Source organism: Pseudopodoces humilis, chromosome 2 (genome assembly GCF_049639895.1).
Source record: "Pseudopodoces humilis isolate 2021_Gansu_Grassland_sample_001 chromosome 2, ASM4963989v1, whole genome shotgun sequence".
NCBI classification, from domain to species: Eukaryota; Metazoa; Chordata; class Aves; order Passeriformes; family Paridae; genus Pseudopodoces; species Pseudopodoces humilis.
In genome coordinates, this window is record NC_142201.1 from 77464478 (window position 1) to 77484243 (window position 19766).

At 41.7% G+C, this 19766-nt stretch overlaps 1 protein-coding gene across 12 annotated transcripts in view; it reads left to right on the top strand.

Moving 5' to 3' along the window:
* MTMR2 (myotubularin related protein 2) overlaps positions 1-19766 on the top strand; it is a 63666-nt gene that overhangs the window by 25194 nt on the left and 18706 nt on the right. For 9 of the 12 annotated variants that reach the window (XR_015772014.1, XM_014250149.2, XM_088052092.1 and 6 more), the window contains 5 exons: positions 12174-12249; positions 15493-15587; positions 15765-15875; positions 17872-17973; positions 18666-18749. Coding sequence is in view for 11 of the 12 variants with exons in the window: in XM_014250149.2 (XP_014105624.2) it covers positions 12174-12249; positions 15493-15587; positions 15765-15875; positions 17872-17973; positions 18666-18749 (468 nt within the window). In the remaining variant the exon portion in view is untranslated. Of the gene's footprint in view, positions 1-12173; positions 12250-14365; positions 14385-14434; positions 14692-15492; positions 15588-15764; positions 15876-17871; positions 17974-18665; positions 18750-19766 lie in introns of those variants that run through there. The other 3 variants (XM_088052099.1, XM_088052098.1, XM_088052097.1) reach the window with 3 other exon arrangements.

Consider the following 19766-nt stretch of genomic DNA (forward strand, 5'->3'; position numbering starts at 1 on the left):
AGTATCTGGAACTGAGATTAAATTACCTTTCCAGTAGAAAGTTTACAGAATTTTCACTTCATAAACTAACTGTAAATAACTTTTGGCTGCTTCAGTTTGTTTCATAGGAAAAAAAAAGAGAGAACAAAAAAAAAGAAAAAAAGTAAAAAAAACAACAAACTCAAACCCCAACAGAAAAACAACAAAGTGCTCTTAGATTCTCTTTCCACCCCCTTCCTGATCTCAAATCCAAAGCTGTTTAGAATTGATTTAGAGTATATACTCTTGAAGGTATTTTTTAGCAAATACACTGCCATATGTTTTAACATAAGTTACAGATCAGGCAAGAACAGTATTGAAGTAGTTGGAAGTGAAAACGGTGCTGGAAATCCATAGATACTTTGTAATTTGGGTTGAGATGTTAAAACCACCTTAAATCCAACTTTGCCAGAGGGATTGGAGTGTATAAATAGCTGTTACAGACCTGGGAAGTTGGTGGTTAATAAAATACAGTGAGTTTCTTGCTTTAATGTTGTGTCGGCAGTATTTTCTCTTGTGCATATGAGATCTGTCTGTGTGTTTTATAGTACTTAAGTCTTCTTGCTGATGCTTTATCTTTTATCAGTAAGGATTTTCATTTTTAGGTAGCTGTTGCTTTATAGGATAATGCCTGAAGTTTTCCATGTTCAAACCTTTGGAGTAGCTCTTATAAAAGGGTTGGATCCTGTTCATTTTCTGTTGAGTAGCAATGGATATGGCCAGCAGAGCCTGCTGACACTTCCTTTAAGAACAGTACCTTTGCCTGAAAATTTGGTTCTGTTTGGTTTTGGATTGGGTTAAACCAAAGGATGAAATCTCATATGTTGTTTTCGTTATATTGTTTCTTGCACCTAGAAAGGAGGAAACCACAGCAGGGCTGTGTGTCACCTGCTTAGCTATGCACCCTTCAGAAAAAGTTGTTTAAATCTTTGTTGTTAGTACTTCTGTGACCACTAAACCATTCTCCCCTTTGAGGGCAACAGTAAGATCCACAATTCTTGATACTCCTCTGAAGTCCAGCAAAAATACTGTACAAGCATATGACCTTCATGACTGTTCCCTGCATAGTGATTTTCCTCTTTAATATATGAGGAATTGGTGAATTTACAGTAGGTTTATGCATGAGATGCAAGAATATTATTGTAGCATTCCCAGTTATTGAAGGTTAGAAATGGGAAGAAACAGAGTGGCTTGTGTAACCTTAATTTGTTATCTATTACATGTATGGTCAGGGACTATAGAAAAGCCCATGTGGTTTATTTTGTAAGATACATAACTGGTGCATGACAAAAGGTGTATGAAGGAGTATTTCCTTCCAAGACAGTAAATGGATACTATTGCTGTCTCCTTAGGTTTCCTGGATTAAATCTGTTTGGGCAAGCCTGCATTCAAGCTAGCCAGCCACAATTCCTTTGCGCTCAATAGAAGGACATAGATCATTTATGCTCTGATCTATCTCAGCTTTAAGGATATGCCCATGTTATGTGAGAATGTCATGGAGTTGAGCTAGAGAAGTACTTGGTGCAGATGTTGGGAACATACTTTGAGGGGCAGCAAGTGATTTCTATGGATCCCAGCTTTAACTGGGTTTGAGTAAAGGTGCAGTTTTATCTGGTTTGACAACCTAATGTGTTTCTCTTCTGACTGTGGAGAGAGTGCAGAGTAATATCTCCAGATGTAAACTTCTAAATTTGAGGTAAATCCTCTCCCTCAGGTGATACTGGGTAGGATTAATTGGAATGCCAGTCACTGACTTTGCCACCTTTGTCTTGCTTTATTCTAGCTTTAGTGCAAAGTAGCTTAGATTAGTTTTGTGTAAAACACGTATATTGTTAGTAGAAAAACATATTGAAAAAAGATGTGATTTCCCCCCCTCCACCCTTTGCTGTAAATCACCAAAACTAGCCTCAGTGAGCTTTTCCATTACTATCTCCCTGCCAATGCAGGAAATGTGTCAGGCTTTGGTTATGTGTAACACATGTTCAACAAGAGCTGGGTTTAGAGAGTGACATAACGTTTTAAACTCTAAGCACTCATTTAAGCAATGTTTTTCAGTTTTGATTTTAAGGGACTTTTCTGTCAGTGGGTAATGCTAGCTTGGAAGCACTAAATCATGACAAAACCTCTGCCTAAGCTTCTCCATGGTAGTTGAAGACTTTCTGCCCTGCCAGTCGGCTCTGTGATAATATATGGAGATAAATATTCCTGTTTTAGACTGACCCTTGACTCTTTGCATAGGACTGCCTGTAAGCAGCCTAGTTCATAGCAAATGCAAAGATGTCTTCCGTGTTGGGGGCTTTCCTTCCTGGTGCACTGGACTGTGACTGGTGTTAAGTTGCAGACTGTATTGCACAAGCCACCACATGGTGAAGGTAATTGACCTGTGGTCACAAAACACTTGGCTAGATGTGAGCTGGTGATGCAGCAGTGAAATTGAATAAACTGTTCTTCTTTTTACTGTCACTGTGTGAAGACTTGACCGTATATCTCTCTGCATCATTGCTCAGTTCCGTTCTCACATGGAGGTGTGCTTCACGTTTTCGTGTGTCTGTACAGGAGTAGAAGCTATGCAGGCAGAAGTGGCCTTTACCTGACCTGCCCATAGTATTTCCAAAGGTCCCTTTGTACACAGGGATGAAGTCCAAGGGCCAAATCCAAGAACAGGCAGTGCTCTTTGTTATCAAAGGTGTCAAACAGAGGGACTTAAAGAGCAGCAGAAGAGAAGTAAGGAAGTCTTACAGGAAAGCATATTTTGACTGTCTTGAAATTCTGATTTTGACCATACAAACTGTGTGTGTGTGCCTGGGGGAAATGGGCTTCCTTTCTTTGGAGCATTAAACTGTTGATGAACAAAGGCACAAAGGACTGGTTCTGGAGAATGAATGATGCTCTTGTCCATAAGCACGGTCATACCAGGACAGCCCTGTCAGTGAGTGGAATTTAGCCCCCTGCCATTGCCACATTTTTTGAGGACTACAGTTTATAGTAAATGCTGCCTATTTCATAAGAATTATAGTATTTTTATGTAAACTACAATATATAGCATATATATGTATTAAAATATCCCAAGAGGTGGCAAATCTTGGTCCCCTCCTTACACCTCTCCCCAGTAAGTCCTTTTCTGCACCTCCCACTTTCAAGGAAACAAACCCACAGAGTAGCCAGCCTCTGGGTTGAAAAATATTGATTTCATGCAAATTAGATAGGGAAAAAAGCCAGATACAGTCAGTTTTGTCTCCTTTACATGGAAATAATACTCCCTAAGTGCTCATCTAGATAGAAAAGAGCAAAGACAGCAAACATCACTAATTTTTCTTATATAGAGGTACCTAAATGCTTGAATATGAAGTAAGGCGCAGTGAAAGAAATCTCTGGAAGTATTTGTGATTGCCATCTATTAGGAATGGAAAGCTAAAGAGAATAAGCAAATGGCCTTCATATGTTCTCAAAAGTATTTTCATCTCTTCCTAATCGACTGCCATATTTCTCCTAGCTACAAAGTGCAAGAATTTTCTTTTTGTTGAGTAAAACCAGGTAAGAGGTAGCTTCCCCCCCTGCCCCCGTTAGATACAGTTTTGTAAACTGAAGGATAGATCAGGCAGGAATGAACAAGCATGGTATTTAAAGGGAGTACATGGATTTGTGATTACATGAAGTGCCTGCCAAGATTTGATTTTCTGTAGATGTTTTTTGCACGGAATGAAACATCTTTGTTCTCCTCTGTATGATTATTTTCTCATTATAAATATATAATTATCTGTATCAAACTCAAAAGTGAAATTCTTAGTAATGAAGGCAGTATTCTGTGACTTATTTTAGTTGGTAGAATTTATAACTAACTCTCTTTTTGGTCAGAGTGTTTTTCTGTCACATAAGACTGTTGATATGAAATTCACTGAACTGGATGAACGGTTTCCTTGAAACTTTTAATCTTCTTTTCACATTTAAGTTGTTGGCTAAACAAAATTCAGAAAAATACAGTCAAGCTAATGTGCTGTCCTAAGTTTTTGAGCAGCTCATGGAGAACAGAGGCGTTGTGGTTTGAGACGTATGTGGAACCCTTGGCAGTGAAGAAGGTTCTGTATTAAAAAATGTTGGACTTGTCTGAATAGATAATATCTGCAACCTTCTGTGCCAGGGAGCGTTGCTGAGTTGAGTCAATGACGACTTTCTGTCAGAGCCTAATGAGAGAATTGTCTTGAGGCACCAAGCCATACAAACTTGAAGAGACAAGCCAGCCATGGTTGAATGAGTGGCCCTCAACAATGTGTTCCTTTGAGCTTCTAAGCTTTGCCTTGTAGTTGTGCAGCGAAGGCCCAGGAGATTCACCAGCCCAGAGAGCCCAGAGAGGCTGTTCTTCGTCACTGGACATTCGGGTCTGAGTGGAGAAGAACATTGTGATAAAAGCAAAGCAGAAAACCCCAGGGAAACTGCATGGTGACTGCTTCCTCCTCAGAGGAGTCCCTCTATATTACCTTGGAGACTGTATTTCTTTTTTTTTAAAATACGATAATCCTCTGCTTCTTTTTAAGGATTTTCAAGACAGTGGTAAGTAAGCAAGTGATTTCTCAAGCACTTTTATGCTTTCTCAAAACCTATAGGGTAGGTAGAGATCAGAGTTTGTGATTAGTTTTTTTAGTTGTGTCAGGAAGGTGTAGTTAAAAGGCAGTTGCAGTGTACTTTGTATGTGATTACTGTCTTTAGAGTAGTGTAATATGTGATCTGTTGTCAGAACATTTTTTGGTAACTGAAGTACTTCTTGTGTTTTTTTTTTATTTCAACCAAGCTAGGAGGCTGCCTTTGGCCAAGTGCTCTCTTAGGAGCTGAATGGGCTTGATGTGGTCTTTGGATAGTATATTTGATTCTTTGTGTACTCTTCTGAAATGATCCATGTGTCCGTGGTGTTTTGTCTTTTCCCCTTTGACCTTTTAATATCCCAAAGGAATAAGACATACAGCATTTCCCTGCAATTAATATCTTGCAGCTCTGAATACCTCTAACATAGTTTTTCAAACCATCTGGTCATAATCCTCAGAAAAGTCCCTGTGCCTCAGTCAGGCAGAGATATTTCTGTTCTTTCCCATAGTCTTTCTGCTGTGGTATTCTTAATGATTCAAAAATAATCAACAAAGTCTATTTCCTTGCTCAGTTTATGTTCCATTGCATTTCCAGCAGGATTCTTAGCACACAAATCTTCTCCAAGTACACTTGAAATAGCTGCAAATGGCAGCTGAAATTCTCCTCAAAGTAATGCAGTGTTTGCAGTCAACTAAGAACGGCTTCTGTTCCATGGTCCTCATGGTTGAGCACTGAAAGGACAGAAGCACCTTAGCAGTAAAATGCTGGGGAAAATGTGCCCTTTTTCCTGTGGTAAGAAATGTTTCATTTAGAGAAGAAACCTATGCACCTGTGAGAAACTGTCCTACGCATAGTCATCTTGTTTCTGCACAGATTTGTGTCAGTTCTGCAGCTTCTGTCAATGTCAGCTGGACAGAATTAGACTTCTGTGTGGATTTTTTTTCTGTCATGAATGGAAAGAGCTTTACTATCTGTTTTGTTTCAGGTATTTTTATACTGTCGTTGGAGTAATGATAAATCTTGATGCACTTGCCGCAGTGGCACTGTCCTTCATTGACTGACTGATGGAAACAGCCATGAAAGAGGGAATAAATGGAGTGGCAGGGAAATTCAGGGGAAGGAATAGGTAAATGTGGTTTGAGACCCCCAAAAAGGCATTTAAAAAAAAAGGCATTTAAAGCAGAGAAGCATTAGTTATGTAAGTGTATATTTTTTGCTATTAATTTACAAAGTTTATAAATTAATCAAGTATGTAAAAGTAGTTGTATGGCTAAGTCATTGCACGAAGGCTGACTTGCCTTATGTATTTTTTTGTGACAGCAGATAAGAGCCAGCTCTGACACAAAAGCTGTTTTTTATACCTCAGCTAAGACAACCTGTCCTACAAGCTTTGGAGTCATGCCTTTTTAAATTAAATCCATGCAGTATTTGTATCCGACTTGAGTCATTCCCTGCTGTCTCTCTGTATGTATATACACAGTGCATTTCTACTTCTCTTAAAAGCATAGGATATGACTGCTCAGTTGTTTGTAGGTGTCCAGGAGACTGCGTTTTGCTATGCTGGCCACAAGGAAGGACCAGAATTGGGCTTTTCCCTTCCAGATCTGCACTGACATTCCTTTACCCTAGTTCTTAGCTTTCAGTTGGAAGAAGGGTACTTATCCTAAAGGTGCATCTCCTAGGTATCCTGCTTTCCACCAACTGGTACAGAGTGCCTAGGGGGACCAGCATAAATGCAGATCTCCAGTTTCAGGTGAAATGGGTATTCCTTCAGCTTACTCACTACCTACCTGCAAAGTGGCAAAAATGGTGGTTGAGGAAGGCATTTAATAATTTTCCATTTCTTGAGACAAAGACATTAAAAAAAAAGGGAGTAAAGGAAAGTTTAGATATGTTGAGTACAACCAGAATATTCCTAGGTAGTCCTTTAAATGAGTAACATCAGAGAGGTATTTTCCTACAGGAGATTAAACCTCTCACTTGGCTGTTGAGTTGCAATTCCATATTTCACACTTGATTTAAAAAGATACATTTTTTTGAACTCTACTCGTTCTCTCTCAGACGTGTTTTTGTAAATGTACAACATGTGCTTTCTTGTCCCTGCAGCATATCTTTCACCTGTAGCTGCTGACCAGTGCATGCTCATGAAGCAGACAAAGACATGCCAAATCCGAGTGCAGGGGCTGCAGAAGGGAGGGCGCTTCTTGCATGTGCAGTGTTTGTCTGTACAGGCAGGTTAGATGTGTTTATGTCAAGGGACCAATTAAGCGACCGCCTTCCTGCTGTAGGAAACATGAAACCAGGACTGCATATCTGGAACAAAAGCAGTTCCCAGCTTGGTGGGCTTGTCTTTTCAGTAGATGGAGCAGACGTGCTTCTGGGGAAAGGAGTAATACAGGAGCAAGGTGTTCATGCTGTCGGGTTGAACATGTCGTACCAGTGCTGTGGCTTTATGCACAAAAGCTCTGTTCAAAATGTGCAAAGTGACTTGGAGTGTGTAGGAGGTTACCAAGGAGAGATTAACTCAGAGGAAAGAAAAAAAAAATACAGAAAGGGTACATTTTAATATTGTCTAAGCCAAAAAAGATTCCTTTTGCTCATTTTTATTGTGATTCTGGGTAGAAGAATCTCTGCAGACTTGGGAAAAATATTACACAACAATTTGGTAACACAAACCTGTCTCCCCTTAAGTTGTGTGAAGCCAAACAATCTGACCTTTGTGGATTTCAGGACTCAAATATTCAGGAGAAAGTAAAAAAAGAATAACTGGCAAATGGCTAGGAGGGACCTCAGGTGCTCTCCTCGTGCATCTTCATTATCAGGAGGCTTGTGCAGTATCCGGGGATAAAATTACTCTCTCCCTGGATGGTTCAAGCTGCTCCCTCTCTCTTGCCCAGGATTTGCTTGCCTTCACTCCTGCAGTCACACCCTAAGCCAGTCCTGGCAAAATGATCCAGGTTATGAAAAACTTCCATTATAAGAGCCATAAAGTGGACTCGGGCATCTTGACTGAACTAGGCAAGGAAGCAATGGCAGCAGTGGCAGGGTGGGTGGGAGGAGGAAGTCCTGGCTTGGCCTCAGTGCAGGATGGGGGTTGTCAGCCAGGCTGTGCAGCATCACTGGTAGGCAAGCACCTCACCAGGCACTACAACAGGAAAACACGGCAGCTGTTTGGTTCACAGTTAAAAAGCAGACCCTGAATTTAGAGTGTCATGTACCCTCTCAGGTTTCTCTGGAACAGTGTTCAGTGGTGCACATACTTTCAAGACCCTGTGCAGAGAGTGTGCTTGCAATTCAACTCTGTAACACCCTGGGTTGGATGCAGCTGCTCAGGATGAGCTGCATGCACAAATTGTGCGGGAACATCATCCAGGAGAGGGATTTTTGTAGCAGCATGCTGGCTGCTGTGTTAGGAGACAGTGTGAGTATATGGTTGGAGACACTTGCCAGAACTGCAATACTCTGAATCACAGCAGTCTTACCTTTTTAGCAGGACTTAAATCTCTTTTCCTGACTCCATACATGCAAGGAAAGGAGATGATTATTTTTTTGCTCATATCTGGAGGTTGCCTCAAAAAACAGCAGCTTCCCTGTCTTGAGGGAAGTAGCTGGGAGGGCATGAGAGAGCGCTGCACCTTCAGCTGGGGCAACTGTGCTGGAGCTTACACAAGGTGGGATCCTGGAGTAGAGAAGTGGTTGTTGAATGTAGCAGTGTGGGTTTGTTCTGCCAAGTCGCTGCTTGAGCAGAGGACAAAGGTAGGTGGTGGCACAAAGTCCTCACACCCTCCAAGCTGAGCCAGGACTTGTGTTTAGATTCTAAGGTACTCCCATTCTCAGAATCTTAGAGAGCTGTTTCATCTAGAGGGAGAGCTGCTGACAGGTGGGATGGATAGATGATGTTACTTAGTAAAAGAATACAGAAATAAAAGCTGTTCTGGTGTGTAACAGGCCTTCATTCCTTCAGAGATTCAGTTTCCAAGCATAACAATTTTGTAGGAAAAAAATAACGAAGACCTTGTTTGACATAGAGTCAAGGCAAAGTATTCTACTAGTTTTTGGTCCTTGTATTGGTTTCTTACAGAAACGGTCTTAGTGATGATTGTGACAGAAAGAGCCGTGTGTGACTCTGTGTCAGTGTGGTCCTATTCCCAAGTAATAATGATTTGCCCAGCTGTAGATATGTTCTTCATTGCAGATTTCTAAGAATTCTTTTTATTGCACTTCCAGTAGGAAATGAATTTAAAGGAAATTAAATTTTTAAAAGAATTTAAAAGGCTAAGGTACATGCAGGTAGCACATTTCAGCTGCAGGCATATGTGGTACCTGCCTCAATAGCATTTATGTATCAGCAGCTGCCGACCCCCCCCTGCAGCCTGGCTGCCGCAGTCGTGTCCCTGGCTCCCTTCCCTGCTTCCTCGCCTTACTGGTGCTCTTAATTTAATTTTGTAAGGTTTGCAGAGGGCTAAATTTGGGCCCAAGAGTGTTATTTTTAGAGTCTTGAAAATAGGCTAATGTACAAAAAAAGATTTTTCTCACAGTTTAATGAACCATTTTTGGATTTTGAGGGGGAGAGAAGGATTGGCAGTAAGATGGAAGGGCTTTTCATGTCATCTCCTTAGTCATATAAAGAGCAAAGGGCCCATTTATGACACTGACGTCATCTCAGAGCTTCATGTGCATTGTCCCATACCATTATTTCTCCTTGATCTGTTTCCAAAACTCCTCTTATCCACCCACTTTTCTTACCTGCTGCTGGCCCCTGTCCTTCAGTGGTGCTGCAGATGTCTTCTGCCTGCTGCCTACCTTTTCAGCCCCACAGATTGCATTTCCCTGAATCAATTTTATGGAGCCATTGATGGAGGTGGGTTTCAGGAAAATGCCTACTGTTCATTTTTTGGTTTCTACCAGGATGAGTTTCAAGTGCCCATGTTCCAACTAGAGGCTCACTGAAAATCTAGTGCTGAGCAGACAGTGCATAGACTGGCACAACAGAGAAGTGTTTGTTCTGGGCTTTCTGACCAGGTCTGTCTCAGCCTTATGGGAAGGATGACTGTTGTCCACGGGATTATGTTCTTGCACCGACTTTGAAATCATCATGGAGTCAGTGCTTTGTTACCTGAGATAGGTACTGTGCTGAAGTCACTTGAAGGGTGGTGAAAATGAGTTTAGTCCTCAAGCCTGTAGCAAAAAAAAAACAAAAACAGAATAATAAGAGGGGAGGCAAGGAGGCTGACCTTGAAGTGCTGTGCTTCCAGGAAGCCAGGTGCCTGCTGCCCTGTGTTGAAGTAAGCATAGGTTTGGATTGCTTACCCTTTCCTCTGATCCTGGAGACATCTCAGAGAACTGTGAGTGAGCAGATGGATTTTATTAGACTTACAAGAGACACTTTTTAAACTGAATAGACTTTCAACCTTGTCTTCAGAGAATAGTGTTGACATGCAGGTCCTTGTCTTTCATACTGCTTGCCTATTCCCTCCTTCTCTCCCCCACTTGCAGGACAGTGTTTAAAGGCCACCTGAGCACTGCCCACCTCTGCCACCTCAGCAGATGTTTGTCATACCGAGTTCTTTCTATGTGTCTTACCTCATATTTGTTTTGGCTTAAGATACAGCCCAGTCCTGCAAATGTTTACAGCTGGACGTGCTCCCGCTGACATCTGCAGGAGAGCGGCGAGTCCAGCTGTTGACCGAAGTGATCCTGGCAGCAGCTGCTGCCCGTGTGGGGTACGGACCTTCTCAAAGAAGCTGTGATCGTGTTCTGAACACAGAGTGTATTTTCACTAATGTCCTTCCAAGATGAAAGGCCAAAAAGATGACCACCACTTATGGGCGAATTAGCCAGAAGCCTCCATCTCATTTATCATAATCCAGATGTTATCCTGCTAATTTCAGAGCTGTTACTCAAGCGCAAAATTGGACACACAGGAGTTGAGAGTGGGTCTACATCACAGGCTTTTGTAAGGGAGGTCCTCAGTCAGGGCTTTGATGGGGTGTATGATCTTTGGCCAGCACAGCTGTGCTGACAAGAAGTCCTCAACATCAATTTCTGCTTGTTATACCAGCAAAACCTTATTTTTACTGATACTGCTGATGTGGGGGAAGAGAACTTTCCCAGCAAGTTGCTGCCACTATGAGTTCTGTCAATGGTGACTTCTTGCTCACCCTGTGGACCCCAGCCCAGCTTCTCTGGCAGCCTCTGTGGTAAGACATGATCTAAGTGGGTGCAGTTGTGAGGTTTCTGTTAGGAAGCTGGGACTGTACTTGCTTTTATTATTAATTTTTTTTTCCCTAAGAGTCTTTTGAATGCATTTTTAAAAATGTACATCTTGTTCTCAAGGCTTTGATCTTGTTAATCTTTTCATCTATGCATCAATCTGTTGTGTGAAAATGCTGGAATGTGCTCTTATTGTGGCAAGGGCTTTCTTTGGGTTTGTTTCCAATTTTTTTTGCATAGTTTAGGGAATTTTTCTTCCCTGAGGCTCTCCCTCTGGCTTGATCCTACATGAAAGTTGACCACAGACATGTCAGGTTCTAGAATGCCACATTAGGCTGTGTCTTTGAATTTTCTTTGCAGGGATTTCCTGATACCAAATTGAAACAATTACTTTTCTCTTTCCTTGCTTTATAATAAAGAAAAATATTTTAGGTGAGCCTGCACATTCAGCTGTGAGCAGCAGTGAGCTCCCTCTGCCTGTCTTCATCAGGTAGGCACATGCCAACCTTGAACTCAAGTTCATGCTACAGCATGAGGCAGAGTCTGGACTAACTTAACTGCTCTGTCTGTCTGTTTTAAGAGGTTGAGCAAACTGTACTGCTGAGGTTGTGGTCATTTGTCCAGTTTGAGGCATGGACATGATTAAATCTATCTGCGTTTGGTCACATAGACATAACTTCAATCTTGATCACTTCTCTCCTAGGTCTTACAGGTTTAGACCTCAGGTTATGCTTTCCTAGTTACAGCCATGCTTTCCTAGAATGTCCATCTGCCCCTGATAGCAGCTGTTCCTGTGAAAACCCTTGTGTAAATGCAATCACAGGTCTGAGAAGTCATGGCCTGTGATATAACATGAACCCAAAGAAAAGTGAAGAATGGGTCATTTGGCAGCCAAAAAGATAAAATCAAAACTGTATCTCCTATATATGCCTGTCAAAATGGTACCTTTGTATCTGAGTCAGGTCAGGACTTTTGCAGTTGTGGGACCCTCACTGGGCACAGTGGAGTGACCTGGGTGTCCTCTTCAACTTTCCTCAGTGTTAAGTAGAAATTGCTCTGCTGAATAGTTGGTGTCATTGTGGTAATTGCTGAGCACTTCAACTGGGAAAGGAACTGATTCCTTTGGCTCTGTCCATACTTGTGAGAGAATTTGACTTGTGAAGGTGGCCTGGGCAAGAGAAGGTTGGAGCGTGAAAGTGTGCTGCCGAAGCACAGAGCCTGGTGTTGACCTCTGAAGAGACCCTAGGCAGTACTTGAAGGTCTTTGAATATTTGTTGTTCTTGGCACTGATGACCTCTAAGTGTAAACTTCTTGTTTTATGAGAACATAATGAATTTCTGTTTGTACTTGTATCTTTTGCGTAGGTCCTGAGGGAGGCTAATAAATTGGCTGAAATGGAAGAGCCACCTTTGCTGCCTGGGGAAACCATTAAAGACATGGGTATGTGAAGAGGAAATTCCTTGTTGTTTGCTGACAAACAGTAGAGTATCCTTAGAGCAAAATATCTTGGTGGTTACTGATCAACAATGGCAAATTGCAGATGTTTTGGGAACCATGATCAGGTTGTTTCATTAGTTGAGCTACTGCACATCACATGGGCCAAGGTAACTGTGTCTTCTTTCAGCACACAGCAAGTACAAAGCAATTTAAGGCTCTTACCATGAATGATGGGGTGAATTGTACCACTCTTCATTTGCTGCCTCATGAGAGGATGTGGATCAACTGTTTCAGTTTGTCCTTGCCACAGGGTAACTTCCTAGGCTGACACAGCACAATTATGTGTCAAATCTCTTGTCATGGGCTCTAAGAAAGGATACAGTGCTTTTGCAGGGAATTTACTGTGATGTGGGATGGTTTTTTTTTTTCTTTTTTCATCCAGACCATCTGACGTGCATCAGATTTGCTGATGCTCTCCATTCTGAAGGCTTGAGTAAGCCTCTTGATTAATTTTCTGTGAAAGATTTTGCATTTGCTTTTTTAACGTGTTGCCTTCCTCTTAAGATGACAAGGAAGAGTGCAACTTCAGTCTTAAACATAAAAAATCAAAAAATGAGAATTGAAAACACTTCAAAAAAAATGCACTCATCAACAACAATATAAAAACAAGCAAGAAAACCTTCAAACAGCCCACCTCAATGATTAATCTTTTTCTCAACCTCTTTCCTAAGGACTTTGAACTCGTACTCCAACCATACACTGCAGATTGATATCTAACTCACTCCACAGATATAATTAGCTCTGACAGTGAGGCAGTATTTTGAAGGGTTCCCAGGGAATGGTTTAAGAGATCAGAGTTACCAGTGTTTTATCTGTTGGCAAATGGTGTGATGAGCCATGTAAATCTATAAGACTGTGTGGTTTTTGGAGTAGCCCAGACAGCAGCTGCCAGTTCCACCAAGAAGCTAAAGGCAGCAAAAAAGTAATCTTTGTTATTCATCAGCAATAATTGTTTCCTGTTAAGAGTGCGAAGAAAGGCAAATGTAATCCTCCTTGTATTTTACAGGGAAGGGAAGAAAAATATTTTCAGCCAACCCAATAATCTAGGGTAAGATTGGCCTGTAAAAGACAGGAATTCCATTCCACAAGCAGGGGAATTAGTAAATGTGGCTTCCAGTTTCTTTCTCCCATATGTATTCTCTTATACATACCGAAGGCTGAGTTCATTAGGCTTTCCCATGGTGATAGCACCACCACAACCTCTCTATTATACCTGGCATTCATTCTCACAAACAGTGAAGCACTTTAATGCCTTGGAGATGCCTGTTTATCAAGTAGAGACTGCTGAAATCATACAAGCTGTGGCAGGGTTAAGGTCAGACAAGCCATGTGTGTAGGTACGTTTGTACATGCGCAGTGTAATTAAGTAAAATTATTTCCTTAGGAAACCAGGCTAATAAAATGCAAATGTGAAAGGTGGTGTGGCTTACAAGCTGGCAAGGCCAGTGTTTGAGATCGTGCCTGGGGTTCCTTACCTGGAAAACATTTTTCTAGCACCTTTCCTCTTTACCCAGAAATCCTGTTCCTTTTCAGATGTAAATGCACGCTTTTCTTATTAGTGGATTTTGCTGGGGTTTTTTTAAGCATTTCAAAATTACATTTTGAGTAATGAGAACTCCGGTGGAAAAACTAGGCAGGCTGCCTTCACCCTTGTTATGCTTCCTGAGTCTGCTTTCAAACCTCTGTCAAACTAGTCTTTGAAAAGAAGTGATTAATAATTGGACACTAATGAAACACTTGGTTTAATTAGAAATGGCTATAAGCATTTTGTATTTAATTGTCCTTCAAACAAATACATGTAAATTTATGTAAGTAAATAAATAATGGAATTACTAGCATGTTTTTTATAGATATGTATATTTTATTTCTTTTTAACCAGATATTGCGTGCTACATATTTTGCTGCAAATTAGTCACTTCTAATATTTTAAGGATCTTTCTCCACATCCAGATCTCAAGAGTCAATGAAGACAATGCAGAAGCAGAGCTGACTTGAGGATGATTTAGTTATATGAATTGCCAGTGCCCTGGAATAAGGCAGACTTCTTCTCTTTCCCCCTCTGGGCTAAATCTCATGGGGTAAAGCTGGAAGAAATTTAGATTCCCGTTCTGGCCCCCAGTAGCCTCACACCTCTTGTTCATGGTGGCTGTCTTCTGGGTGGGAGGCGAGCTGTCCTTCTGACACAGCCCTTGCAAAATGGGTCCCCTAGGGCTTAGAGGCTTGAGGTTATTAAGATTATCCAGGGAGTTTTTTCATGGATCTGGTAGCTCTGGCCAGTGTGTCTCCTCTGTGTTTTTGAGGGGTGTCGTAACTTCTTGGTGATATTGTAAACCATTGCCTCGACACAGCCAGACAACTGCTTCAGTGGCAGAAGACGTGATAGAGGTAGGGAGGCAGCAACTTAAATCTTGGCATTTTTAATTGATATAAAACAGAAGGGCAGTTAGGAGAGGTGTTTGCTGTGGAAAGCCAGCAGCACCTCTTGCCTTTTGCTGGAATAAGTGAGAAACATTTGAGGCCTTTTAAGAAGGGGACTGTTTTGAGTCACCGTCACTCAGGCTCAAAAATAATTGAATTGTGCAGAGTAACTTGATCGCTGACTTCAGACCTAAGATCACTGGCAGCTGGGTGATTCATGGCTCCTGCAAATCACTGTAGCTCTGCTGGCTTTTAGCATGAGGCCCTTCATCCAAGGGCTGACTTCATGTGTAAAGGTGGACAGAAAGACCCAAGCATCCTAAAAATCACATGTATGAGAGCTGCCTTCTCCTGCTCCTGTTGGCACAAACCATCTTGGGCACAATCCTTAGCTTTTACACAGATTGTTGTCAGCTTCAAATGTGTGCATCCAGGCAGGAGTGCTCTCCTCTTTTCATGCATGATGTTCTCAGCTACTGGCAGCAAGAGCAAACAGTTTGCACCAAACACTGGCCTGTTGACAGGGGTAGTAGTTTTGTGCAAATTTAGGATTCTGGGTGATGGTACTGTCTCTATCCAAGCTCTTACCTTCACCACAGAACTGAAACTTGCAAGTTAGCTCTAGGCTCTAGGCTAGAACCACAGATTAAGCTTGTTTTGTTTTCATGATCTGCAAGGTAGAGCCCACAATAATTGTTGCTGGCATAATTTTTCTCCCATAAATTAACTGTGAAATTAACAGCTACTTTTTTTTTTTTTTTTCTTAAGCTAAGGATGTTACTTACATCTGCCCCTTCACTGGAGCAATCAGAGGAACCCTTACTGTTACCAATTATAGACTGTATTTTAAAAGCATGGAACGGGTAAGCTTATGAAATAATCTGCTTTTGCTACCTTTTCAATCTTTAGAGTTAGGTGTAGTTTGAGAGTATTTTTGTGTGAAGTGTGGCAATATGTTTTTCAATATAGACATAAGGGAGCGGGAGCTGGGGATTTTTCCCCCTCCCCTTTTTAAACTCACAAATTTCAACTGTCTACAGGACCCTCCTTTTGTCCTAGATGCATCTTTAGGTGTAATCAACAGAGTGGAGAAAATTGGAGGTGCTTCCAGTCGCGGTGAAAATTCATACGGGCTGGAGATTGTATGCAAGGTAAAATTTTATCTGTGTTTTACAACAGGGGAAGGGGAACATGTATTTTTAAAGGTTTTCTCTGTAGTACTGTAGGAAGTTCTGCAAAATGTTTCAGTCAGTATGACTTCACAGGTGTCAAAAAACATGATTTTAGAAGTAATTTTCAGTATTCTCCAGCTCCACTCATTTGAGAAGAGGTCCAAACCTTTTTTCAGGCTTTGTGCCTGAATGGAAGTATAGGCTCAGCTCTCATGGTTGCCCACCAGACTTATCCTAGATAGACTCCAGTTACTGTGGAATTCAGTAGACCTTTCACTCATTTGCATTTCAACAGCAAGAAAGGGGCACGTTTTCCCCCCTAAATCATTAGCTCATGTCCACCTGCTGCTGTGCTTTGCCATGAGGGGCTGGTAAGTAGCCTTCAGTCCTCGTCAGGGCTGTTCTTTCATTTCTTTCAAGGCAGTACATATTTCACATGTGCCTCTCAAGAGCCCTTGGAATAACTGGAAATACAGACTGCAGTAAAAATTAACAATTTGCCTCCTCATGTCTGCTTAACTACAGACCCACAAAGCAGATAAAGCCACCATCTCATCTCCTAAATCCATATTTCCAGACAGCATGGCTGTTCTGATTCCCTCAGTGACCACATCGGAAGAGCTGGATTCAGAGCCTTGTAGGTCTTGAGCTGCTTAGAAGCTTGTCAGAGCCCCTCAATGCTAAAAGGATGCCACTTGCTGGATAAGAGCAGATGGAGGAATGAAAAGGAATACCAAACTGCTCTGGTCACTGCTGTGATTTAGAGGCACCAGGAAGCTAAGCAGACTGTCAAGCTGTGGGTGTGCTGAGTCAAGACCAGTTACTGCAATCTGTACCAAATCATCCAGCTGCTCCTATATCCATGGCAGTCATAATCCACCCTGGCTAACACAGGGTGGGGTGCTTGTGCTGGCAAGCTAATTTGTTCCCCGTTTTGATCTGGATTCCTAGTCCTCAGCCATTTTGTGTGTAAGCACACTTGGTCAGGTTTGGAGTGAACTGTATTATTTCCCTGTATGGCAAACTCAGGCACAAACAGTAGCAGGGGTGTTTTGGCCCTTTATAGCATATTTATATATGTCAATTTGCTTCACCAGGATACGCACACAGCAGCAACAGAGTGGTACAGATACATCTTATACATCCTGAAAAGTTCTCTCTCTGAGACAAGTCATGTAATCCCTGTGAGGAAGAAAAGTGTTCAGCTGTTTATCTCATTTTCTGACTTGCTCTACCATCTTCATGTACTTGAACTTGATAGCTCGTTTCCTGTTGATGGGTGTTAGACTCTTTACAGGAAGAATTATAGTTGCAGGCTTGGGTAGAAAAACTTAGAGATGCTTTATTTACTTTCCAAATTTGGTTTTGGAGATGACAATGGAAAGGAGGTCCTGAATGACCGCTTTCTGTCTACACTCTGCTGCTGCTGCACAAACTGGAGGAGTTCTTGGTTTCAAGACATCCTCTTGAGTGCTCTCTGAGAGGTGGAAGCTTTAAAGGGAGATGGTATTGGATGCTTTGCACCCAACTGGCTGTTCTTGGGCCCCCTACTTGCAGTAGCTCTGTGGAGCCTTTGTTAGGCCATCCCCTCCAGTGGTTTTATGGCACTGCTTGGTGTGAGAGTTCAGTGAGAGCCAAGGAGGTCTGTCTCAAAAAGTCCTGCTGGTCAAACAGCTTCTTCCTGAGCAGGGCACTCCTCAAGACTTCCAGCAGGTGAAGAACTTCATGTGAAGGCAAGATGCTGTGGTCAGGCACAGGTGTGCCCTCCCTTGGGTGCGCTGATGTTGTTGGAGGCTGTAGAAAACCCCTGAACCAAGCCCAGTGTTGCAGTACAACATTGTTCAAAGTACAGTATTAAATCAGTGCTAGAAAGAGATTGTCATGTGACCCCATTTTGAATTCTCGCATTTGGATTTCTTGGATTTTGAAGTGGTTCAGAAATTTGTAACTTGATTTCTCTCTTTTTTCCCCCTAGGATATTCGAAACTTGCGGTTTGCTCATAAGCCTGAAGGGAGAACTAGACGATCCATATTTGAGAACCTAATGAAATATGCTTTTCCAGTTTCAAATAATCTGGTAAGTGTTTTCTCTTCAGCATTTGCCAACAGACACGGAGTAGCAGTAAACTGTTTTGTTCTGTCCCATCTACCTAATACAGTACTCACGTGGGGTGCATTTTCTTGAAGGATGTGAAGTGCTGGTTTTCGAATCTGTTTTAAACTTAATTCTGTAGGAGTTTAGATCATATAGGAAACAGGAAAAGTCTGTTACAGGGCCTTCCTTCATGCATGGGGAATGACTTACTGATAAAGCCTTGTAACAGAGGGAAAGTAGTCAAATCACAGTGACATCTGTCAGAGGTTTACAGCTAATGGTGACTGCACTGTCCCAAATCTGGAATGCAGCCCCCCTGTTCTCTAATGTTATGACACTGCAATTGTTGTTTCAAATGCTGGCTGAAAGGATCTGGTTGTTAATCTGTAAGAGTATTCTTGCCTAAGTAGTTTTTTCTTTTCTCTTTGATAAAAAACTCCTTTTGTCCATGAAGTGCTAGGTAATAGGCAAGCAAGATCAGGGACATATTGGAAAGTATATTGCTGTACTAATTACCTGCTACAGTGAGAGTGTTAATCTTTTCTATAAAGCCTTGAAATAAAAGTGATGCAGTGGGGAAAAAGAAGGGTCAGTCATGAATTACTATTGGACATATCAAACATCCTGCAAATGGGCTCTGAGTGGGCTCTTAATGGTAATTTTCTTTCTTTCAGCCACTTTTTGCCTTTGAGTACAAAGAGGTTTTCCCAGAAAATGGATGGAAAGTGTATGACCCAATTTGGGAGTACAGAAGACAGGTGGGTATTGTGCAAGATCCCTCCTCATCCTCTACTCTTCAGGAACAAGGGTCTATGCAGTAATATAATTACAGGTTACATGGAACAGAGAATGATTCTGCTGACAAATGCCATGCAGGCTTAGTTAGGATGTTGATCTCCAGACTGCAGTGCTTGTTGACAGCAGTACAGCTTTAGAGATAGAGGCATCCACTGATGGACATTAGCTCAGGTGGCAGAGAGCTGACTTCAGGCTCTGGTAGAAAAAACTAATGCTCTGGCTTGGTGATCAGGTGCTGCTGACAGTGAGGAATGGATGTTTCATGTACAGGCATCCCATTGTTGAATTTCACACTTCAGTGCCTGCTTGTGTTAGTTTTAATTCTTTCCAAGTTCTCCTGTCTTAAACAGCAACTTGGGGGGAAAAAATTAAGTGTAGAATGCCTTCACTATCTTAGGTGTGGTTTCTCATCATAGGGATCAACCTAGAGAGAGAGTACTGTGATTTACCGTAGTTTAGAACACACAGTTGTAGTGTGTCCAGAGTAGACTGATCAAAGGTATTAATGATTATGAAGTGACAGGCTGTCGATTAGGAATACTGTGGTAAAAAGGACACTTGAGTAGTCCTCTCTGGAGTGAAAGATGGGAGAATTTTTGATTTTTATAATGAAATCACACTATTATTTTACAATGAAATTCTCATGTAGAAGAAGGAGCGAATTATTTGGCGGCAGGTTTGCCCTGGACGTAAGCTTCTGTCTCTTCCAGATCCATCAGAGTAAAACCAATTTTCCGTTGTAAAATTAAGAAATTTTAAGCCATGCAATTTAAAGATTTATTTGGGTCTTTCTCATCAAGTTAAACAAAACCAGACCTCTGTCCCAGCCTAGTTGTTCGTCGATTCCTGGAACCCAAAACCTAAGGATTCATTTTTCTAGCTCTAGTCTTCTTGCCTTCTAAATTGGTAATCTAGGCCTGTCATTAACAGATGGGAGAGAGCGCTTCACTGTTGGGGGTGATTTGTTCTCTCCTAAA